Below are 22,418 nucleotides of genomic sequence, written 5' to 3'. Positions count from 1 at the left end.
TGCCTGGCGTGCTCTGGTCCATGGGGTCACGAAGAGTCGGACACGACTAAACTACTAAACAACAACATGATGCGGGACAAACCGTGAGGCCAGCCACTGACTCCACATAGCTCCATCCTTATTTCAGACATCATGATATATTAGTATATTGTGATGTTTAGCTGGTGATATATCATGAAGTTGATAACCAGATGTCTCCCAACCCTAAACAGCACATTCCTCACTTGTGATTCCCAGCAACTGTTATTTAGAGTTAATACTGCCTCTGGTACTAATAGGTTATCCTTGATAACCTTACCCACCCCAGATTTGTCAGATTCCCTTTCAAAGCCATTCTGTGTACAAAAATCCAGAAATGTTTTAAAAGAGAAATAATAGTGGCTTTCTACTACCCCAGTTCCAATTTAGGGTGGGGGGAAACAGAGCTGGAAACAAAACCTGTTAAAATGAAACACCAAAATCTTGTGATTTCCAACAAGTGACATTCAGAGGCATACTTCCTCCAAGAGTGGAGGAAGACATTATGGCTATGTCTTTAAAGCATGGATTCAACAAGCTTCCCCAGTAAGGGCATTTTATTTAATTTTCCCGGTTCTTCAATGCCTGGGAAGGACTGATAGAAGTGTAAATGCAAACAGCGTCCTTTTTGTTGTTTTTTGCAGAACGATATCTAGTTTCAGAAAGCGGGTGTTTATGGAAAGTAAAATGCATTATAAAATTCAAAATAAAAAAATTCCTTCCAGTAGCACCTTAAAGACCAACTAAGTTAGTTCTTGGTATGAGCTTTCGTGTGCATGCACACTTCTTCTGGGTGTATCTGAAGAAGTGTGCATGCACACGAAAGCTCATACCAAGAACTAACTTAGTTGGTCTTTAAGGTGCTACTGGAAGGAATTTTTTTATTTTGACTATGGCAGACCAACACGGCTACCTATCTACTACTTATAAAATTCAGTAAATGTAAGTGTGGCTTTTTCTACTCTGATATGAGACTCATTTCAACATATTTTTCTTTGGCTTAATTTTTTAAAAAAAGTTATTGAAATTGTCATAAACATTCCTGGCCATCATTCAAGAAAACGTAATGGAAATCTGCCTGGCATAAAAGGGCAACTGATTTCTCCTTCAAATATTGTTCTGTGTTCCAGTTTTTGTCCAGTTTACTGAATAATTAGCTGAGGGTGGGGAACTGGCCAACAATGCAATAGCACCACAGCTATTGCTTAAAGTAAGTCTTTGGATCCTTAATTTATTAAGGAAAATATGTACACAGGGACAGAGGCATAGGAAGGGGGGGCGGTCTGCCCTGGGTGTCATGACTGAGGGGAGTGACAAAATGGCAGGCAAGTGGGCGGCACACCTCATGCCCGGCGGCAACAGCTCTTCTGACCCAGCGGCAGAGAGCAGCCCTCAGCTGTGGCGAGGCTCACCCAGCTGCAGCAGTTCCATTGCCGGGTCATGTATGACCCAGTTACAGAAAGCAGGAGGAGAGTGAGCAGCAGCTTCCCTGCCCCTCTCCTACCCTGAACTGTGGTGCATGGGAGGGCACCCTCTGTACCTCTCGCCCCTTGGGAGCGTGCCCTCCCTGGGCAGGGTGGGCATGTGCTCTGCCGCTGCCCAGGAATTTGGGTGAGTTGTGATGTGTTATTATGGCCCATATACTGCTATCGCTTTTGCCGATGTGATTCTCAAAGTTGTTGCTTTGTTGGTGCACTGATGATTGCATTTTTCTTTTGACTCTGTGGAAGGAATTCAGCATAGTGCCTAAGGAGATCACTCCATCTGTGCAAACATTTTTGACCTCCCCTCTCCTCTCTCTACATGCTGTTCTGGGGATATTCCCAAGCCCCTGAGACAATTTTAGGGGGCAAGCAGGCACACAAGGTAGGAGAGTAGGGAGGGGAAAGCCTCATTGCGCTAGCAGAGGTCCTGGCATGAAGTGCTGCTGCAACAGGTCTTTGTAGACAATACTGAGCTATATGGACCAAGGAACTGACTCACAGAATTGTAGAGTTGGAAGGGACTCCAAGGGTCATCTAGTCCAACTCCCTGCAATGCTGGAATCTTATGCCCAATGTGGGTAGGACTACTCAAGCATTCCTGTTCTTGCCCTACCTTCTGGCTGTGTGATAATCAGGTGAGGAAAAACTGCATGATCAGTCCCACCTATGCAGTGCTAGCCTTTCAATACAGTTGTACCTCTACTTATGTATCCCTCTGGATACGGAATCTTTGGGTTACAGCCACGGCAAACCCAGAAGTGTATACTCCCATGTTTTGCCATGCACGCAAGCGCAGAAGTGCCCTGTGCCCCTTGCACATGCACAGAAGTGCTCAATTGCACCATGTGCATGAGCAGAGGCACACCTCTATTTACATAATTTTCAGGGTGTGAATGGACCCCCGGAACGAATTAAGTTCGTATCTGGAGGGTCCACTGTACTAGTCAAATAGGCAGGGGTACATATTAAATACACAAGAGCTGACTGAAATCCATACAGGGGCTCTTGATATTTGGGTGTATGCTTTTCATGGAACCATTTTATAAACTGCATTCTTTAATAAGAGACTTCTGTTCTTTGCTCGATCTACTATCTACCTAGTATTATGTTTTAGAGAGAGAAAATATTGTGTATGTGTGTTACATTTTTATATGTTTGGAGTTAACAGCAGAAGGTTATGGAAGTAATTTCAGAGGGTTCTCCCCCACCTCCGCCACCCGAACTGTGTGGCTCTTTTCATATGTAATTATTCTCAGAGCACATTAGATAATGCTGCTGTTCCCACAGCTGTATACACATCTATAAATCATTAATGAGGCAGTTAACTGAAAGAAAACTATAAAAGATTTGCATTACCCAGCAGAACCCAGCCTTAATTGACTTCCAGTTATTTACAATTAATTTTTCCATTTGGAATAATAACACAGAACTTTCTTTTTCTTTTAAAAATTATTTTAATGGTTTAGGAATAAGATGCTGACTTCTCATCAAAAGTTTATACATTAAGGTCCCTGCTGACATGCAGATGCTAGTTTTCTGCTTGTGCACAAAGGGCACATGCAAAAGCATTGTTTGCAAATAACAACACATGCCTTTGTTACAGTTTATACATTGCCATAGGACAGGTGTAAATAACCTTTGGCCCTCTATATATTGCTGAACTACAGCTCCCATTATCTCTGGTCATTGGCCATGCTTGATGAGGCTGATGGGAGTTATACTTCAGCAACATCTGGATGACCAAAGGTTCTTCACACCTGCTGTAGGACCTTCATGTGATGGAGCAGAAGAGTAGCTTGTTCCATCCACATAAATGATGTTGATTTTCTGAACTAGGGTTTCATTATTCAAATTCCCAACCATGCAAAGGCCCCATTTGCAAGATTGGTGTCCTTCAAAAGTGGTTTTTTTTTTTGGGGGGGGGGCTTGCATGATTCATAGTTTTCATAATCTACATTAGGTATGGGGGAATCTGTGGCTCTACAGATGTTGTTGTGTACCAACTCTCATCAGCCAGCATGGTCAAGGTCAGGGCTGATAGGAATTGTCCTGCAACAAATAGATCTGGGGGCAGCCCTAATCTACACAAAGGAGGATAGGCAGGGGACACTGTTTCCTCCACCACACACTATGGCCCCAATCCAGCTGTATCCCCCCCCCCACATTTTTGATGGGGTCTTTCCCAGTCCTTCCAGATGCCAGCAATTGAAACTGGGCACGTCAGCATGCTGCTACACATGTGCTCTGGCATTGAGCCACAGCCTTTTCCCAAATGGAAAAGGAACATGGGAAGTGTCCTTATTCCAACAGAGTGGATCTGCCTAACTTAGTATTGTTTACATTGACTGGCAGTAGTATTCTAAGAGTTTCCAGCCAGTCTCCTCTCCAGCATTGCCAGGAGACGCCTGCAATGGAACATGGGACATTCTGCATGCAAGGCATGCAGTACCCCACTGAGCTCTGCCCCTTCCCCTATGTGAATTCATATCCTCAACCTAATCTAAAGGGGGTATCAAATAAGTTCACTGCAGCTCAGAGGAAACAAAATGATCCAAGAGAAAGCACTCTCCCATAGAAGAGCTTTTCTGTTCTTTTAGTTTAGTTTTGGGGGTGGGGAATGAAGGGAGAGGATGGTGAAATTTTGCATGCTATAAAGGAAGTGAATGATTTCCTCAAAAACACTGAGCACACTGGAGTGTTAGGGGATGAATAGTACCTCTGGTGGGGTACACATCATGCTCCTTCTGGGGTAGTTTGTCCACCTGGTTCCCACCCAGCACTCAGCTCTCACCAGTGGCTCCTAGAAGCTGTCAGCATGTGACAGTGGCCACACCCTGGGAACAGCTTTGAGTGGCTGGCTGGATCAATAAAGGTAGCTGATGGGTCCCAAGCCCTCAGTGAGTTAGGTACTTTGCCTGCATGCAAAGACAGGCTCTGGTGGATTGAGGAGATGAGACCAATAGTGGGTCCAATGGTCAAGAAGACGGTTTCTGCATGTGCTGTAGAAGGAAGTGAGGGGCAGACAGGGCTCATCAACCTGGGAAAGTAGCCCATCTAGAAGATGGAAAACTGTGCGCCTTGTGAGCCTCCTCCTGTCACCTTCCTGCAGCCAAGATGGTGCCAAACCTATTGCTCTGCTTTCCTTTGGACCACACTAGAGAGGCCAAGAGGGGACTTGATGCCTGGGCAGCCCAGGACCTCCATGCACACTGCCCAGGCTTGGGCCCTAGGGAGGACACTTCAGTGCTGCAGATGCCACAGCCTGACTTCACCCCTGGAGGTGCACTCCATTGTCTCTCGAGACAGACAGATGCCAACAACAGCAGGAGATTCAAAACCAGTGGAAAAGGAAGCCATTGACTCAGAGATTGGACAAATGGAGGAGGTGGTAGAAAGGCTTATCAGTGGCTATTAGGCATGTCCGTTAAATGAATGGGATTACCATATTAAGGCAGAGGCAGTATGCTACTGAACACCTGCTGATGGAGGGCAATGAATGGGAGAAAACTTCTGCCTTCAGGTTGTGCTTGTGGACTTCCCAGAGGCCACTCAGGCCCTAAATATCTGAAAGACCGCTTGCTGCCCCACAGACTCCCTCACATGTTAACAGAGGGGGGCCCTCTTGGGAGTTCCAAAAAGTTTGGGGGAAGTGGCGCAGGACAGGGCATTCTCTGTCACAACTCCTAGGTAATGGTATTCCCTCATTACAAAGGTGCTTCTGGCAACTTCATTATACAGTTTCATCGCATAATGAAGATCCACCTCTTTGCCCTGGTCTTTACCACCTCAGATGTTTTTTGGAGACCCACCCTATTCCTGTGGCTGTGATTTGTTTCAACACTGAGTTGTGTATCACACAACTGGGACCTGCTGGTGAAAGGCGTGAAATAAACTTGATCACCATTCTCATCCGGTTAAATACTGTGTGAAGCAAGACCCTGGAAAAGATAGGCTGGTGGCTTCATCCATCAGAGGTCTTATGTTCCTTGTTCTTACTCATGATGCAGATGTGAACACTGATAGTGTTGTCTTGTGGACATTTCTCTTGTTGGTCTTGAGAAGTGTGTGTGTGATTAAATAATGTTAAAAATTCATAATCTGGAGCCCTATGTGTGCTCTCAACCAAAACTGAAGCCCAAGAGCTAAGAAAAGAAAATAGAAGCAAGAGGGAGGCAAACTATCAGAGGCAGTATATTTCTGAATACAGTTGCTGGAGTGGAGAAAACTGTTGCACAGGTCCTGCTTGCAGGCATCAGGTTGGCCAGTGTAAGGACAGGACGTTAGACCTTTGGCTTGATCCAGTAGGACTCTTCCTATGCTCTCATATAAGGGATAAAAAATGAAGGAGGAGGAAAGGGAGGGGGGCAGTGGACAGAGGAGCAACTAAGAGAGACATGGAGTGGCAAGAGCAGTGGAGGCTGGTTCATTAGCAGAAGTGGGGAACTGCCCCACCAGCCTTAACAAGATTGCAACTGCTTGCTTCTTACAGCCAGACCAGAAGCTCCTGTTTGTCTATTTCTTCCTCCTTAGTCTTAGTGTTTTCCTTGTAGAACTCAGCAGGGAGCAGAATGGGTGCAAAACTGGAATTAGTTGGCTCTGACTCCACTTAGAGTTGGTCTCTCTGCATTCTGCCCCATCAGTCCCAATGGGCACGCACACACACATGTAAAGAAGACAGAAGCCAACACTCTTAAATAGCAGAAATAACTCAATTATACATTGCATCTCGTCTTCCCTCTGAAGAACTTAGGGCTGTGAATCCATTTTAGCCTTGCAGGTTGCAAATTTGATATTCACAACTAGTCGGTGAGGTAGAGGAGGCTGGTAAAGCATGCCTGGCTCAAGGTTAACCAATAAATATCATGGTTGAATGGATATTTGAACTCTGATTTCCCCAGCAGCTGAAGCTTGACTGTCTGTCCATTATGCCACACTTGCTCTGTCAATCAGTTCTGACAAAGTTGTTGTTATTGGTGAAATGCTATTTAACTGCATAAAAGTTAGGAACAAAACCTTGGGCACCTATTGTTTCGAAGGAGCTCATGCATACACCTCTCAACATGGATGGTGAACATGATCTATGTCATGCATTTTTTGAAACTTTCCCCTTCCCTAAACCTCATTTGCCTGTGCTTGACATTTAAAACTATTATTGGCAATTGTGCTTGCCAAGCTAGTATCAACATAGACCTGTCTTTGAGTGGGAAAAGGATGCTATGATCACTTTCCTGAAGTTGCTTCAAAGGATAAATTCAGTTGTATGCTATAGTTTATTCTAACCCCCCCCCCCCATCTTGGTAACACAAAAAACACAAAAGAAGCTATGCTGCATCAAACTAAAGCGCAACAGAGAACTCAGAATCCTGTTCTCAATTTGAGCATCCAGATGCGCATCAGAAGTCTGCATGTAGGATGTGAACTGTGTCAGTATTCATAAAGAGTAAATATGAATCCTCTTTAATAATTCAAGATCGCAATCAGTATATACCATGATGACTAAGCTTGGTGAAGTGGTAGAGGACTTTCTAGGTATGCTGCTTTTATTATCTGTATTTTAATAGATTTGCTTTTGTATTGCTTTAATTTTATTATAGTTTAATGACTTTTAAACCATTATAATGTAAATGTTTTTAGCTTTCTGTATTTTATCTGTGTTGTTTTAACCTTGAGTCCCAGTCTGGGTGAAAAGGCAGGATATAAATGTAACAGTAACAGGAGCAGCAGCAGGATCCAGAAAGGCATGAATGCTATAGAAGCGATGGTACTTCAGATGTTGCTGAACTCCCTACTCCCATCATCCCTGTTAAGAAATTGAGATATAAAAGCTAGGAGCCAAATGGCACCTTAATCCTAGGTTATGGGTGCAATAATGGAATGTGTAGGTGCACTTTTTTTATAACCAGAATGCAAAGCTGAAAATGAACGAACTGCAGCTAAAATAATATGTTCATTTTTCACATGGTCTAGTCGTTCCCCTGCCCGCCCCCCTAATATTCTTCAGAGAGTAGCTGGAAGTGGGGAGGCAGAAAAAGCTCCTCCTTTCCTTCCACTCTGCAGTCTGAAATCTTCAGCACAGTACTGCGCCCAGAGCTCAGAAACTGCTTGCACAAATGAAATTCTGTCGCAAAACGCGCCTAGAACAATGTGAGTTTTGAACACTGCCTGAAATGAGAGTTAAAATTGCTGATGCTTGCTTTTTCATACGATGTCCAAAATGAAAATCAATCCAGAAAATGTGATCAGTATCCACTGCTGCTCTTGTTTTCTATCCAAAAACAATACAAATTCTATGTGACTGATGACTTCCCCCTGTCTCCCACCAGCTGCATTGTGTTTTCTTTGCATTGAAATGAATGGTGTCAGATAATGCAATTAATTGCTTAAATAATTATGTGAAATTTTGTTGTGGTAGACAGCAAGAAAGTAAGATTTTTGACAGAAACTGAATTGCAGCAGATTAGAAAGAATGCTACAATGAATATGGGCAGAATGAAAATCAATGCTTTCTTACATCCTTACCAAACACACACACACACACAAGCAAGCAAGCAAGCAAGCAAGCAAGCAAACAAACAAACAAACAAACAAACAAACACAAACACTGTTATGGCTTCTTCTCCCTTTGGCATTTCCCCTCTCCAACACTTAAAAAAAAAATCAATCAATTTCCAAAGTCAAACAAAATGTTTTTAATACTGCTGTTTTTAGCAAGAACATTTTAACAAAGAATGTGTACTTTTAACTTAATATTGTACAACAGAGAAACTATACTTTAAATTTTCTATTGTCTAATATTCTACTATATAGTCATCCTCCCCTCCCCCCATTCTTCTTGAAAGACCAAAAGCCAAGCGGAACTGAGAATAATAATAAGAATAATGTAAGAATAATAATAATGATGATGATGCTGCATCAATTTATAATCCCCTTATTACATCAGCTATTGTGGGTTATGTTCACACCCTCTCAGATTGCTCATCTAAGGAAAGGACAATTTTTACATCGTTATCGTAATAAAAAATGTACATACTTTTATCTTCGAAATGTATTATATATTGAGTTTCAGCTTCAGTAAACAAAGCTTAAATTTATAAACACAATTGAAACGGCTCTATGTTGAGCAGTTTCAGTGCTAACACTGGACCTGTAGGACATACAGCCAGTGAAAACCTTTGCGGCTTGTTTAATTCATTGTGCCATTGCTATACTGTAATAGCTAACTCCTTGTGGGGGGTGGGAAGTTAGTTATTTTGGGGAATCATTCTTGTGTGTGCTTAAGAGTTCTAGTATAACTTTTACCCCCTCCCTCTCTATCCTCTGGGGCCTAAAATGAATTGCTACAACAGGTTTGGTATAGTACAGAAAGCTTGAAAGAAGTCATAATATTTCTCAATGACATTTTGGCAGTTTTCAACACAGGAACAGTAAATTGCTTCACACTGTCCACATTTCAATGCTACCAATCCTGTCCTTCGCAGAACACTGAAGGCATCAAAGGTTAGAAGGGACTTCTTTCATGAGTTATATAGTCTTCAAATAGTGATCATTATATTTTCCCCATCCCACCCCTTCATTTTTACTGTCTTCAGTACATAATGGTAGGTTTGATGTATGCTCTGTTTTCTGGAAGAAAAAAAGAAGAACACAGCATGGTAATTACATAAATCTAATATTTGCACTTTTGAAAAGGCTGAGTTAAAATCAATATTTATGAATCACACACGTTTCAAATCTGCAAATGCAGGAATATCCTGATTGGCTAGAGTAAAAGTAAGACTTTGAGTACAGCAAGAAGTGAGACATGTACCATGGCAATTCCTTCTGAGTAAATATACAAACAGTATTTGTAAGGCTCTGTACAGATGGACACAGATGGTGAGCCTGTTGTGGATCCGCCTTCACTTTGCTTGGGTTAGACATACAACCTTCCTAAAAGAACTGAGCTCAGGAACAACCAATTCCTTCCTGATTCTGGCTGTGCAAAGTGCTGATTGGCTGGCCCTTGTGGAAGTTATGAACTCACTTCCCCTCCTCTGCATGGATCAATATACTAGTAATAGTAGTGATGATGGCGATGGTGATGATGACAGAAAACGGACCAGCTTAAAAACATACCTAGGTGCAAAAATAAACATTTAACCTGCTAAACATATCCTTCACATCCATTTTTTACAGGCAAAGAAGCGTAGCCATATTTTTTTTTTGGGGGGGGGTACCTGTACTGGATTCAGAGTCAGGTATGCATGTCATTAGAGGAGCAAAAATGAATGGAAGCAGAATTCGCTCTGTAGCAGAAAAGCCTTCATTGGTTCCTGACTTTATACATCTGTCTTTATGGGTTAGGCAAAATCACTAAGGGCTGAACTAGCCAAATAATACAGAACATTAAAAAAGAAGCTCTAGTAGTAGTAATAGTAGTAGTAGTAGTAATTTATAATAATTTATAATAATAACTTATTATTTATGCTGCGCCCATCTGGCTGGGTTTCCCCCCAGTAAGACTCTAGATCCTTTCTAAGTTAATAAAAACAAAACTTTGCTAAATCCAAGGTGCTAGATAGTTCTGGTGGGAGGTCATGCACTTAAGATTCCATGCAAGACTTCAAGACCTCATCCAGCAAACTAGGAATCAACGACTAGTTTATGACCAATTAGATTTTTTTTTATTTTTGCTTTTTTAAAGGCTTAACATTTTCTTTTCTGCTTAAAAGTATGACAATAAGCAACAAGTTTAAGTCAGACCTTGATTGGGGGGGGGGGGTTGGAGAGACTTCGGATAGGAGCCATACCTGGAAATATCTGCCTTTCCAGAGAGCCCAGGGAACCAGCACTGCCAGCATCTGCCCTGTTCTCTTTTGAGGCGCCTCCTCTTCAGAACCCTTCTCGGTGTGGGAGGGCACCCTACTACTACCACCTGTCAGAGACCGTGCTGAGGAGGGCTGCACGGAGGAGGAATGGTGGGAGCCTCCCCTCCCCCTGCTCCTGAGCTGGATCCTGAATCTTCCCAGGAGCAGGAGGACGGTATAGATTTGGAACAGTGGTTTGCAGAGGGGCACAGTTCAGAAGGCAGAAGCTGGGAAATACTGGATGGGGAACAGGTAGGAGAAGAAACACTGGGAGAGAGAGGGTTAACAGATTCACTGTCTCTGGAAAGCATTCCTCCGCTCTCCCCAAGGTCAAGAAGAGCTGAGAAAGTGGCAGAACAGAAAGCACACAAAGCACAGAGGGTACAAGCTCAGATTTCAAGACGTAGAAGTGACGTGGATGAATAGGGATGTAGGGGGGTGAGATTCTTAATTGGGAGCAGCACCATTCCTAGGAGATGGGTTCTTTATTCTCTTGCTGTGATCATTAAAGTTTCTAACTGGTAAAAAGACTCCCTTTTCCTTTGTTCTGCTTATCTACTGCCACGGGGTGGGGTTGATTCCCTGAAGCCTGACTCCACCAGACAGGACCTCCCTCCCTACCCCACCAAAGCCAATGCCTGAGAAACAGAGTACAAGCTCTTTCAGTCGCAAGCTTCCTCAGAGCGGGTGGAGCAACCTCTTTGATGCAGGACTATAAAAATCCAGTTGGCTTTGGACTATTGCTGCAGCAACATCCTAACTTGCTGCTTTTAATGCCTTTACAGCCAGTCCATGATACCCAATCCACACAAGAGCTGACCGTGGTCCTGGTCTCCTGCAGCTGGCCTGCCCTTTAGCCAGGCCTTGCCAGTACCAATGTGAAGTCCTAGACTGAAACAGCTTAATTTATTTAGTTTTTGCATATATTCTTGAATAAAACCTGGAATACGAAATTGAGAGACCTAAAAAGGTGTTGAGTGAATCAAGTGAATACTTCCATTAGTCTACAAAGTGAATTAAGCTCATCACATGCCCAATCCATCTGCAAGAGGGCATATTTTAAAACATAAAAGACTGCATTACAAATCAGCATGGTTAGTAAATCAATATCTTCTCCTGGGATTGGGAGGAGAAGCCACTTCTATCACCTTTGTTTTCTACATTCCTCTTTATCTGGAAAAGCAAACAGACACCAAGCTCTTTTCTTAATGATAAGAAATATGCTGTTTTAAGTTCAGGCAGTGGTGGTGGGGGTAGGGGGGGAGTCTACGGAGAGCCAAAAGGAATGCAAATCTATATTCCTATTAGTCTTAGAATACATTTAAAGTCCAAACAGCTGCACCAGCAACTACTGCTTTTGGAGGCTGTAGGAAAATGATCAACCCAACCGGCATGTGTATAATGTTGACATATCTCCCATTACTGTTTTACATATGCCAATACCAAATCTTCATAAGGAAAGAACCTGTATTGACCGGCTAACCGACACAGATCCTTGGAGCAATCACCAAGTTTTGCTACATTTCAATTTTGAAATGCATTTCAGCTATAATATGAGTGATTTATCATTTAACGGGAGCTGTCAAAGTAAACTCCTAGATAAAACAAAAACATCTGGAACTATAAACAGCCGAGTGCAGGAGCTGAATTTTAATCCACATCCAGCATGTTCACTCTATTACAAACAGGAAACAGCTAATTAGTAATTGAATGTTTCATGTTTTTAAGAGGGCTTGTGCTTTCCAAACAGTGATGATCTAATATGGAGCTTGGACATAAACATGAATAAATACCAAGGACAAATGATTGCCAGAGGAATGTCCAGGAGCCTGGGAACCTCAAAAAGGATGCCAGGAGAACTGGACTGTGGAGGTCTTTATAGTGGCGCAACATTATTGCCATGAGATCCACAGGGGCTTGGGCAAAGAGTAAACAACTTTCAACATTTCACATAAGTGAAGAGTGCTCCTTTCCATGAGTCACAGGGCCCAGAATGGAGTCTAGCAGCCATGGGGCAAGGTCACTTATGGTGGACAATGGTAGGTCAAGGGTATGGCCTGTATAAAGTATACAGAAAGCAGATTTTACAGAAAAATAATGAACAGATGATGGTAGGCAGATAATGGATATGTTCAGATATCATGACAGACCATGGTTTATTGCTCTGGGAATGAGCCTATTCTCTGTTAATCTGGGCCCTGCTAGGCATGAGGACACAAGCCATTTCAGCAAGCTTCACCCAACAGCAGAGTAGCCATGATGGATCAAAATGGATGACAAGGATGGGAAAGTTCAACTCTGGACCACTCTGCGAAGGCTGCTTGGAACTGTTAGCCAGCTCTCTCAGTGACAGTCATGTGAGACCTTGGCATCTTGGAAAAGCACAATGTTAGCACAATAAGATGCTAAAGAGCACAAAAAAGAAAAGAAAAATCTAACAGTGCTTCCAAACATTATTGAAAATAGAATGTGCTGGGATGAGTTGGATAGACCATGATCTTAATTAAGCAATGCTGGACAAGAATGGAACCCAGGTACACTTTCCCCTAGTTAGATTATGGACATTCAAGATCTACAACTCACGTAGCTTGCCTACGCAAGTCAAGTAATGATGGAAAAGATGGGAAATTATGTTCCATTTCCTGATCAATGCTGCATGAGAAACTACTTTATCCCTTATATACCCAGTAGGTCACTGCAGTCTGTGGGAGAACTTCTCCTTCAAGTCCCAAGTGCACCAGAAGCCGGATCCACAGTAACTCAGAGCAGGGCTTTCACTGTGGCTGCCCCTGTTATGTGCAACAGCATTCCTGTAGAGATATGACAGGCAACCACTATCTGCATTTTCCAGAAACAATTGAAGACAGTTTTGTTCCAACAAGGTTTCTCAGCCAGATGACTAGGTCTCTGCCATGGGATATCAATATACTTGATATTAGTATTATCAATATACTTGATATTAATTTTTAAAACAATTGTTTTTAAAGCTGTTTTAATTGCATAGAATCATAGGATTGTAGTGTTGGAAGGACCCCAGAGAGGAATCTAGTCCAACCCCCTGCAATGCAGGAATCTCAATTAAAGCATTTGTGACAGATGGCCATCCAAGCTCTGCTTAAAAACCTCCAAGGAAGGAAAGCCCACCACCTCTTGTGGGAGTCTGTTGAACAGCTCTTCCTGATGTTTAGCTGGAATCTACTTTCTTGTAACTTGAATCCTCTGGAGCAGGAGAAAACAAACTTGCTCCACCCTCCTCCACATGGCAACCCATTAGATATTTGGAAATGGCTATCATATCTCCTCTTACTCTCCTCTTAACCAGGCTAAACATATGCAATTCCCTAAACTGTTCCTCATGTTTGGTTTCCAGACCCTTGAACATCTTGGCTGCCCTCCTCTACAGACACTTCAGCTTGTCAACATCCTTATTAAATTTTGGTGTTCACAGTATTCCAAGGCAGAATTTCTATCTTCCATACCTTATCCTCATTTCTGTGTTTCTCAGCATGCCTAGCATTTGGGAATAAAGTTCATTGTTGCCCAGGCAGAGCTGAGAGGAAGCACTTAATGAAGAGCTGAATAGGTAGCAACAATGAAAGAAGGAAATGATTCTCTGCACATCATTATTACTGATGTTATTATGAACAATATATTATAAATTGCTTTCCATACACATGTCTCAAAGTGATGCAAAAAAACCCCCAGTTAATGCTATTCTATGCTGCATCAACAGAAGTATAGTGGCCAGATCAAGGGAAGTAATAGTCCCACTCTATTCTGTCTGATAACTAGGTGGGTTGAAGGATGATAGGAGGCGAAATCTTCAGTTAAGAGTCGGAAATAGCAAGCTTAAGATGCTCATTCAAATGACTCTGATTGCTTTGTCAATGTAATTATAATGCTATTATGCCATTCTCAACCCGTATTATTTTCTAAGTACCATATTGCTATCTTTCATTGCTTTATGTTGCCAAGTTCCGTTTCAAGTTCAGAGTATCATTATCTTCCATATGAAGGTAATAATATGCTTTGAACGGAGCACTGCATGTCAATAAACTGATGGATTTGTTTCAGTTATAATCTTGAGTCTGTGGTATTTATCACTGGATATTCCCTAATTCTCTGGTTTGCCAATGTGCAACTTTGAACTCTGATCAGATCACCAAATTAGCAGCCCCCTGACCCAGTTTGTTAGGAAGTTTGGAAACTTTTGCTTCTGGTTTCATTTAACCACAGTTCAGCAGTACATTGCAAGCCCAAATTGTGATTAATCTATGGTTTGTTGAAACCACAGTTTGAAGCAAATCATAGTTAAGATCATTTGTCAGGTTTGGATAATACAGCAAGCCATAATTAACGGAAAACAGAAACAAAAGCTTCCAAATGCCTCCTTGTAGCCACACCAGCTAAGATCATTCCATTATGACAAACCATTGTTTATAGTGATGTCTAGATGCAGCCAGTCAGTGTTATGTAGTAACAATTTCACATTAGCTGATATTAAGTATACAGGCTTTGTGTCCCTATTACCACTATTTACCATTGCCTTGCTTGCAGAACACGGATGACGCATATCTGTGAGCAGCCCATAGAACATACATACAGAATTAAGAACTTAATTCTTTCCGGAGGTCCATTCTTAACCTGAAACTGTTCTTAACCTGAGGTACCACTTTAGCTAATGGGGCCTCCCGCTGCCGCCATGCCACCACTGCACAATTTCTGTTCTCATCCTGAAGCAAAGTTCTTAACCTGAGGTACTATTTCTGGGTTAGCAGAGTCTGTAACCTGAAGCGTCTGTAACTTGAGGTACCACTGTACATTATTAGGTGACAATGCAAAAGTAAAAGATGTTGATGATAATCAATGTCACTGTGTAGGGAAAGAATGATTGAGGGAGTTGGGTTTGTTTAGCCTGGATAAGAGGAGACTGAGAGAATATATGACAGCCATCTTCAAAGATCTAAAGGGCTGTCACATGGAGTAAGCTTGTTTTATTCTGCTCTGAAAGGTAGGATCTGAACCAATGGATTCAAGTTACAAGAGATTCTGACTAAATGTCAGTAAGAACATTCTGATGGTAAGAGTTGTTCAACCGTGGAACGGACTTCCTTGGGTGGTGGACTCTCCTTCATTGGAGGTTGTTAAGTGGGGTTGGATGGCCAACCATCAGGGATGCTTTAGCTGTGATTCCTGCATTGCAAGGGGGTTGGACTAGATGACCTTTGGGATCCCTTCCAACTCTACAATTCTGTGTTACTATGATTGTATGCCTTTTCATCAGGCAAATATTTTTCTTTACTTTCCCTGGGCTTTTATAACTTGAGGAGTTTTACTCCATTTGATTTTATTGCTCTTTTTTTCCTGCTTATTTAATTGTGGTGAGTTTTATTGGGGCTTGTATTTTTATTGATATGAGTTTTTTGTTGTTGTTAAACCACCATGGGAGTTATTGCATTTAAGAGTTGCATAGGTGTTGACTTTGAGATACAGATGGATGTTAAATCTGAGACTCACACATTCAAGAAGTACCTTGACGCTGCACTCATTCAATAGGGTGCATGTGGGAACCAGTCCTATGATATTATGCCTACTACCTTATTTCCCACTTTTTTCCCTTTCCCAAATCCACCAAAATCTTTTTCATTGTTCAAGCTTTGTGCAAACTGGTTGAATAAGAAAAGAAGCTAAGGTCAAAAATTCATCCCGTATGGAATGTTCAGGACCTATTGATGTTTCCATTTTATAGCATTTTTTACTGTATTACATAGTGAAGATTTTAAATAAATCTTTGGGCCATAAACGTATTATTTTATTAGGTTTATCCCATAATCAAATATTCATTTATGTGGGCTTCATTCTATTAAAAAATGAAATTAGACAAAGGTGAGCCAAACTGTGGATTTACAGTAGTTTAAAGCATAATTTAATTCTCTAGGGATAATATTGACAATATAAAAAGGGTATAAATGATATTCCCTAACACTAAAATATGCTTATGAGCCCCCAGTGCATGATAGGCTATTTTACAACCTACCGTGAAATGCATGACTGCCTTAATAAGCAAGACATTTAGAAAGGGTTTTCAGACCCAGTACATTGTGTAACATGAATAAAGATCTCACAATTTTGCCTGTGAGCCAAATCCTATGTTAATGATGGTAATTTCCCCTTTGGATGATATTTTCTTTCCTAACAGGGTTGTTATTTCATAGTATAGATGTCTCCCTCTGTTCTATATTTGGTATCATGGAAGAAAAGGGGGAAAAACTCAGTAATTTTGGAGGTGGGACTCTTCATAGCAATCTATACTGAGTCAGAGCACTGATCTATTAGCTCACTACCATCCACATTGACTGGCAGCAGCTGTCTAGGGCTTCAGGCAGGGTTTGTTCCTCAGCCTTACCTGCAGGTGCCAGGGACTGAACCTGGCACCTTCTGTGGGCAAAGTAGGTGATCTTACCACTGTGTTGCAGCACTTCCCTTAATTCTCAGTGCATGCTCATGAGAGCACAGTAACTGGTTCATTTGATGTTGCTCAATCAAATTTCTGGCATTGTGGGCACATGCACACAACAGATTTTTACATTTAGTTTCTAATTTTGTGAATCTTGCCCCAAAGCACAGCTTCTATAGGCCAGTTCATATGCTCTCTGGGGACTTGAGAACTTCAGAGTGTAAGTGGCAGGACTGCATGTTTGAATACACTGCTGTGTGTTCAAATCTCTCCCTACATGTAGAGTTTTGGCAATTAAATGGCAAGCAAGCAAGCAAATAAATAAATAAATAAATGCTAGGGAGAACAGCTCTGCTCTTGTCCTTGATAGGCCTCAGCGAGGACCAATAAAAACTGTCCAATGAGCAGACTATAATGCTAGACTGTACCATTTCTGAAGGAGGGGGTCCCGCATATTTGAATTGTTCCCCTTTACTTAGGTCATACAGTAATTTAGTGAGAAGGGGGTTTAGCAAAGCATACTAGCTGATTGGTGCTCTAACTCTATTCCAGATGACATACAGTCAAAACTGGAGTTCTCAAGCTTCAGTCTCATCTTCACCCTTTTCAAGATGTACAAAACGTTCCCCCTTCCAGTGATTCTTCAGGATGGGGTGGGAACAGAGACAAATAGTTTGCCAGTTCTGTTTCTGCCACTGGCAACACTGGTGGTACCCCATGTTGATGAGAGGCACCCGTTATTTCTTTTAGCTGCATAATGCAACATGAGAGCAAGAGCAAGAAAGCAATGCCCTCACTCTGATTTGGTTTCATGATGAGCCAACAAAGCCAATTCAGAGTGAGGACAATAAAATGGTTTTGTGATATCATGAAGCCAAACTAGAGTGAGGCTCATATTTTCCTGCTGCAACTAAAGCAAAACATGGATGCTTAACAGTGGCAGGGAATGTGGTTACTGCTGCTGCCAGAACTACAAAGTGGTGGCAAAGAAGGGATACCTCCCACCATTCTAACTTTCAATTTCAAAATATTCTATTTCAGAAGATTCTACTCGGGCCTTCTTTTAAGGTCTCACTGATTTTGTCAAGACTTTCCAAATGAAATCACTGGCCTCTAAATGTGTTCAATTTAATCACCCTACAAGTTTGCTGTTATTTTGTTTTTTAAACGTGAAGATTTTCATGTTTTCTGTGTTGGTACATCTGTAATATTAAGGAGTATTAACTCTTATTTTTATAGAAGAAGAGAAAGATGAAACACTAGCATTGGTTATTATTTTCCTCTTTTTTGCACCTACAGGCTCTTACTAAATGAAATATAATAATATACAAAAGTTAACTAAGGTATAAACATGCAAAAGGAGAAGTCTCCCTGCGATCATAAAATGATGTTATTTTCTGTTCAGCAGTTCATGTTACTGCTGTTCATGCTAATTAATTAAAGGAGCTGTTGCTGTAATGTGCAAACAGGGAATCTGAGAAACTGAGAGGGCTTTTAGGTCTCCGAGTGAAGTTAAGTCAATCTGGGTGCGAGCAATCAAACGTAATGAAATCACATGTCAGTGCTAAGCTTGCAAAAACTGTGAAGTTTGACTGGGGAGTAAAAGGATTATAATTAGATTTCCAATAGGATAATAACTAAATGGCAGAAAGCAGTAAAGAGAAAATATTACTTTGTTAGCTAATGGTGCTGCTGTTCGAGCTTCAGTTTTTATCAGCACCGCTTGTAGTTGTGCTAATTTAATTTGCTTTTATCAGCAAAAAATGTACCACTCGAATGGTACATGAATGTCATTTGCAAAAATCATTGATCTGAAGGTGCACTTAATGACACCCAGTATGTTTATTCTATGGGAAACGGAGATTGGTTGATAAAAATTGGTTGATGCACCATCCCTGCATTTGGCCCCGCAAGTGAGTTATGGCAACTGAAACAGAAGAACATTCAAATGTGAATCTTTTCTTCGGCTTTACAATGCAACTGCCTGCTGGACGCCCACACAAGAGTGAAGAGTTAAGACTTGCATGCTGAGGAAACAGTGGTGGTTTCCAAGGGCAAGACCGGCCTGAGAGATTTTGCTGCTTGAGACAAACGATATCTGGAGGGCCACAGGTGGAGAAATCTGTGGAGAAATCTGTATGATTAGAATTTCAGAAGCATCTTTAGGGCTGTGTAGGCTTTGTTCCCATTAATTGCTAGCTTGCTGGGTTAGAAACGAAAAAAGGATAGAAGAAGAGCCGAAACATACCATACCTTGCATTGGCGCACTGTCATGTTGGGTTCCATTGCGTTCCGCCTCCATGTCTGGAATCCCAGCATCTGCAAAGCACAATTTGTAGTTTTATGTTGTGAACTGCCCTCAGATCTACAGGTATAGGGCAAATATACACATTTAATAAATAACAACAACAACAACAACAACAACAAGAACAATAATTTACGTAACTTCAATATCTAAAGAAAGTTAAGCACAGATCAAAATAATATTTCATTATGTTTATACTCCACCTTCTCCCCATGGGCTCAAGCTTCCCTCTCTGTTTCTATCCTCACAACCACCCTGTGAGGTAGGAGTTCATGACTGGCCTAGTGAATTTTCTGGTCTTTGGAGATATGCTACAGACTGGTGAAAAGTTTGGACAGGGACAACTCTGTAAGCATACTTCCTGAACTGGGATTAAAAAGGATTCTAGATTTTAACTTATTCGGGAGAAGTACATTTCCAGAGCAGTTTACTGCAGCAGCCTAACATCGCTGGACCTCATTCTCAGTTGTTCCCTTGATACAGCAAGGACCACTTCTTTCCACGCAAACCTGACTGACCAGGTAACAGGATCCACATCCACATCGAGAGCCAGTGTGGTGTAGTGGTTAAGAGAGGTGGACTCGTAATCTGGTGAACCGGGTTCGTGTCTCCGCTCCTCCACATGCAGCTGCTGGGTGACCTTGGGCTAGTCACACTTCTCTGAAGTCTCTCAGCCTCACTCACCTCACAGAGTGTTTGTTGTGGGGGAGGAGGGGAAAAGGAGACTGTTAGCCGCTTTGAGACTCCTTGGGGTAGTGATAAAGCGGGATATCAAATCCAAACTCTTCTTCTTCTTCAGCAGAAGCCCAGGAAAATGGATTTAGGATTGCAGTTGTGCAGCACAACTCAAACCCATGATGAACTGATGGCATGCCAGAATAAATCCCTCTACCTGTCTTTGCTGGCTCAGCTGTTGGAACATAAGAAGGCCTAAGTCCTGAAAAAGCTATGTGATTGGGAATGTGATGGTGCAAGGAGACAACATTTCTTTCAGCTCATTCATATGGCCTGGCAACTGTGACAAAAAGTGTGGTTTTACGTTAAGCTCTTTTTAAAAAGGGATGCTTTCCTTCTGCCAGGCTTGGGCCGACTCAGCCAGCAGTGGCCACACTCCTGTATGGAGTTTGGAATGCAATTAACTTATGCCTGCTTAATTTAAGCAGGTATAAATTCTGCTGGCCTCAGATACTTAGGATTGCTCTGAAAATCTGACTGATGAAGTCATCTGGCTTTTAAAATGTTCTCCTGTTGTGATCTTCTTATGTAGTGCTGCATTAATCTTCATCGAGACTGTATATTTTCACACTTTATAAACTGCTTTGAAAGGTTGTACTCCTGAAAAGCAGTATAATATGATTTAAATGAACGAACAAATAAATGAATTCACCAGCAATGCCCGACTATCACGTTACCATTTAGCATCCTGAGACTATCGCCTGATGTTGCCTGTTTAAGTGCCTGTTCCGCTTGCTCTCTCCTCTTTGATTCAAACTCAAGAGCTTCTTGCAATTTTCTCTTGGCTTTCTTCTCTTTCTTCAAGCGCTTTTGAATTATTGCTGAAAGATGAAAACACAATTATGAAAGCATTAATGGGACCTTCCCTGGGAATATAAAACAAATATATTTCTCTGCTGTCATTCCAGTTCTGCTTTTGGTTTACAAGACTATTACACCCTCTTTCTCCATATAAACATTCTTGAAAATTAGATAATGGTCATTCTGCTTGCTACACGTTTGGGCATCAAAATGAAAATCTATCTATCTATCTATCTATCTATCTATCTGTCAGTCAGGGAACTGCCATCAGTGCCGGAGGGAGAGAGCAAGATCCAGAGGGATTCCGGAGTGCGTCCCGGGATTGGGAGAGGCAGCCCATCTTCTGGGGAAGAGAATCAGCGTAGCACCAGTGGAGAAGGGGGGCAGATGGGGAAAGCAGCGAGGTGGTCCCATGACTCCTTGCCAGGGACCAGCGGGGAGAGTAGAGGTCCTCCGCTGCCTACGCCCTCCTTGCGCAGAAGGCTTTCGCGCAGAGAGAGTAGGAGGAGACTAGGTGTCAAAGAGCTTCTTTGCTGGAAGAAGTTTAAGAAACGCCCACTGACGGATTCTACCAGCAATTGAGACAGGCACGGGTGAGTGGCTGTCCGGACAGAAAAGGTTCACTCAGGCAATCCAGCCAGGTGTTTGCACCGGCTTACGCACGAGCAACCCCTAGAACCATTACACTATCTATCTATCATCTATCTATCTATTTAAAAAAATTACATCCTGCCTTTCCATGAATCATAAGCAGAGTGTTTAGCAACAACAATAAACAACAATAGTAATACTACTTTTAATCATAATAATACAATTAAAACAAAGACAGAATCTGGAATGTCAAATTTCTTTCCATTTGGAAAAGGAAAGCACACCTTCGAGGTTTTTGTTCTGCTTTTGCAAAACTGAGAGGGTTTGATCTACTCTAGATAATTAGAGTAGACCCACTAAAATCCATGGGACTTTCTTTGTGGGGGAAAACAAAACAATAGGTTGGATCTACACTGTCATACTTAAGAGAATAAACTATTATATTCTCAAAGTATGATAGCCCACTCTACGTAGCGCTAAGTCTGGATCCAACCCACAGTTTTGATTCCCCACCCCACTGCCATGATGCTGAATTATTTTTTGTGACCTGAATTTCATTACAATCTCTCAATTTGCTATGAACCTCAAATATTTAGCCAGTGAAATGTGAGCTGTACATCACATTTGAAATGTAAGTCTTTGGTATTATCTTCTTCAGATTTTAATTTTATATTCCAAATTAATTTTTAGCCTACATATCAATGGCTATCAATAATGGGCCATTATTAAGCTGTTGAATGATTATTTGCATGAATTTGTATATATAAACAGACATAAAATCCCAGTTGTTATAGATAATAAACACCAGTTTGCTATTTACCAATTCCATGCTCTTTATAGGTAAGCTGAATGTGAGGGATTAAATATGAACAAATACTGCTGGTGAATAAATGTGAACATGAATCTGGGGCATATGTAGGCTATATGACCTCAGTAAAGACTGTCACCCAAGCCCAATGATTTCTTAAGGAGATGTAATGTGCAAATACTTTCACTGCTGACCAACACTGCCCCATTAACCTATGCAGTGTTGGTTAGTAGTGAAAGTGCTTCCACTAGGAGTAAGTAAGTAAATGAATAAAGATCAATTTGTGCATTGAACAGACAGGTGACCATGATCAGAGCAAGTTGCTACAATCCAGTTACAGTGCAGCATTGGTTTATGGTTATATTTGCTCCCA

At 41.7% G+C, this 22,418-nt stretch overlaps 1 protein-coding gene and 1 long non-coding RNA gene across 11 annotated transcripts in view; one reads left to right on the top strand and one right to left on the bottom strand.

Annotated features, from left to right (window-relative positions):
- The window catches only part of LOC308579311, a 35,328-nt gene that overhangs the window by 504 nt on the left and 12,406 nt on the right, over positions 1 to 22,418 (top strand). Inside the window, exon 2 of the long non-coding RNA XR_014004404.1 lies at positions 1,037 to 1,228. This is a non-coding gene — a long non-coding RNA (uncharacterized lncRNA). The remainder of the gene's footprint in view (positions 1 to 1,036; positions 1,229 to 22,418) is intronic.
- DACH2 (dachshund family transcription factor 2) overlaps positions 8,168 to 22,418 on the bottom strand; it is a 340,390-nt gene continuing 326,139 nt past the window's right edge. For 5 of the 10 annotated variants that reach the window (XM_081180171.1, XM_081180164.1, XM_081180165.1 and 2 more), the window contains 4 exons: positions 20,523 to 20,666; positions 19,059 to 19,124; positions 18,830 to 18,927; positions 8,168 to 9,125 (listed from right to left, as the gene is read on the bottom strand). In XM_081180171.1, the coding sequence (XP_081036297.1) occupies positions 9,024 to 9,125; positions 18,830 to 18,927; positions 19,059 to 19,124; positions 20,523 to 20,666 (410 nt within the window). In that variant the 3' untranslated portion in view covers positions 8,168 to 9,023. Of the gene's footprint in view, positions 9,126 to 13,304; positions 18,928 to 19,053; positions 19,125 to 20,522; positions 20,667 to 22,418 lie in introns of those variants that run through there. The other 5 variants (XM_081180166.1, XM_081180168.1, XM_081180167.1 and 2 more) reach the window with 3 other exon arrangements.

The sequence above is a fragment of the Podarcis bocagei genome (genome assembly GCF_964188305.1).
Source record: "Podarcis bocagei genome assembly, chromosome: Z".
NCBI classification, from domain to species: domain Eukaryota; kingdom Metazoa; phylum Chordata; class Lepidosauria; order Squamata; family Lacertidae; genus Podarcis; species Podarcis bocagei.
The sequence above is the reverse complement of the archived record's forward strand: the minus strand, read 5'-3'. Positions and strand labels throughout refer to the sequence as shown.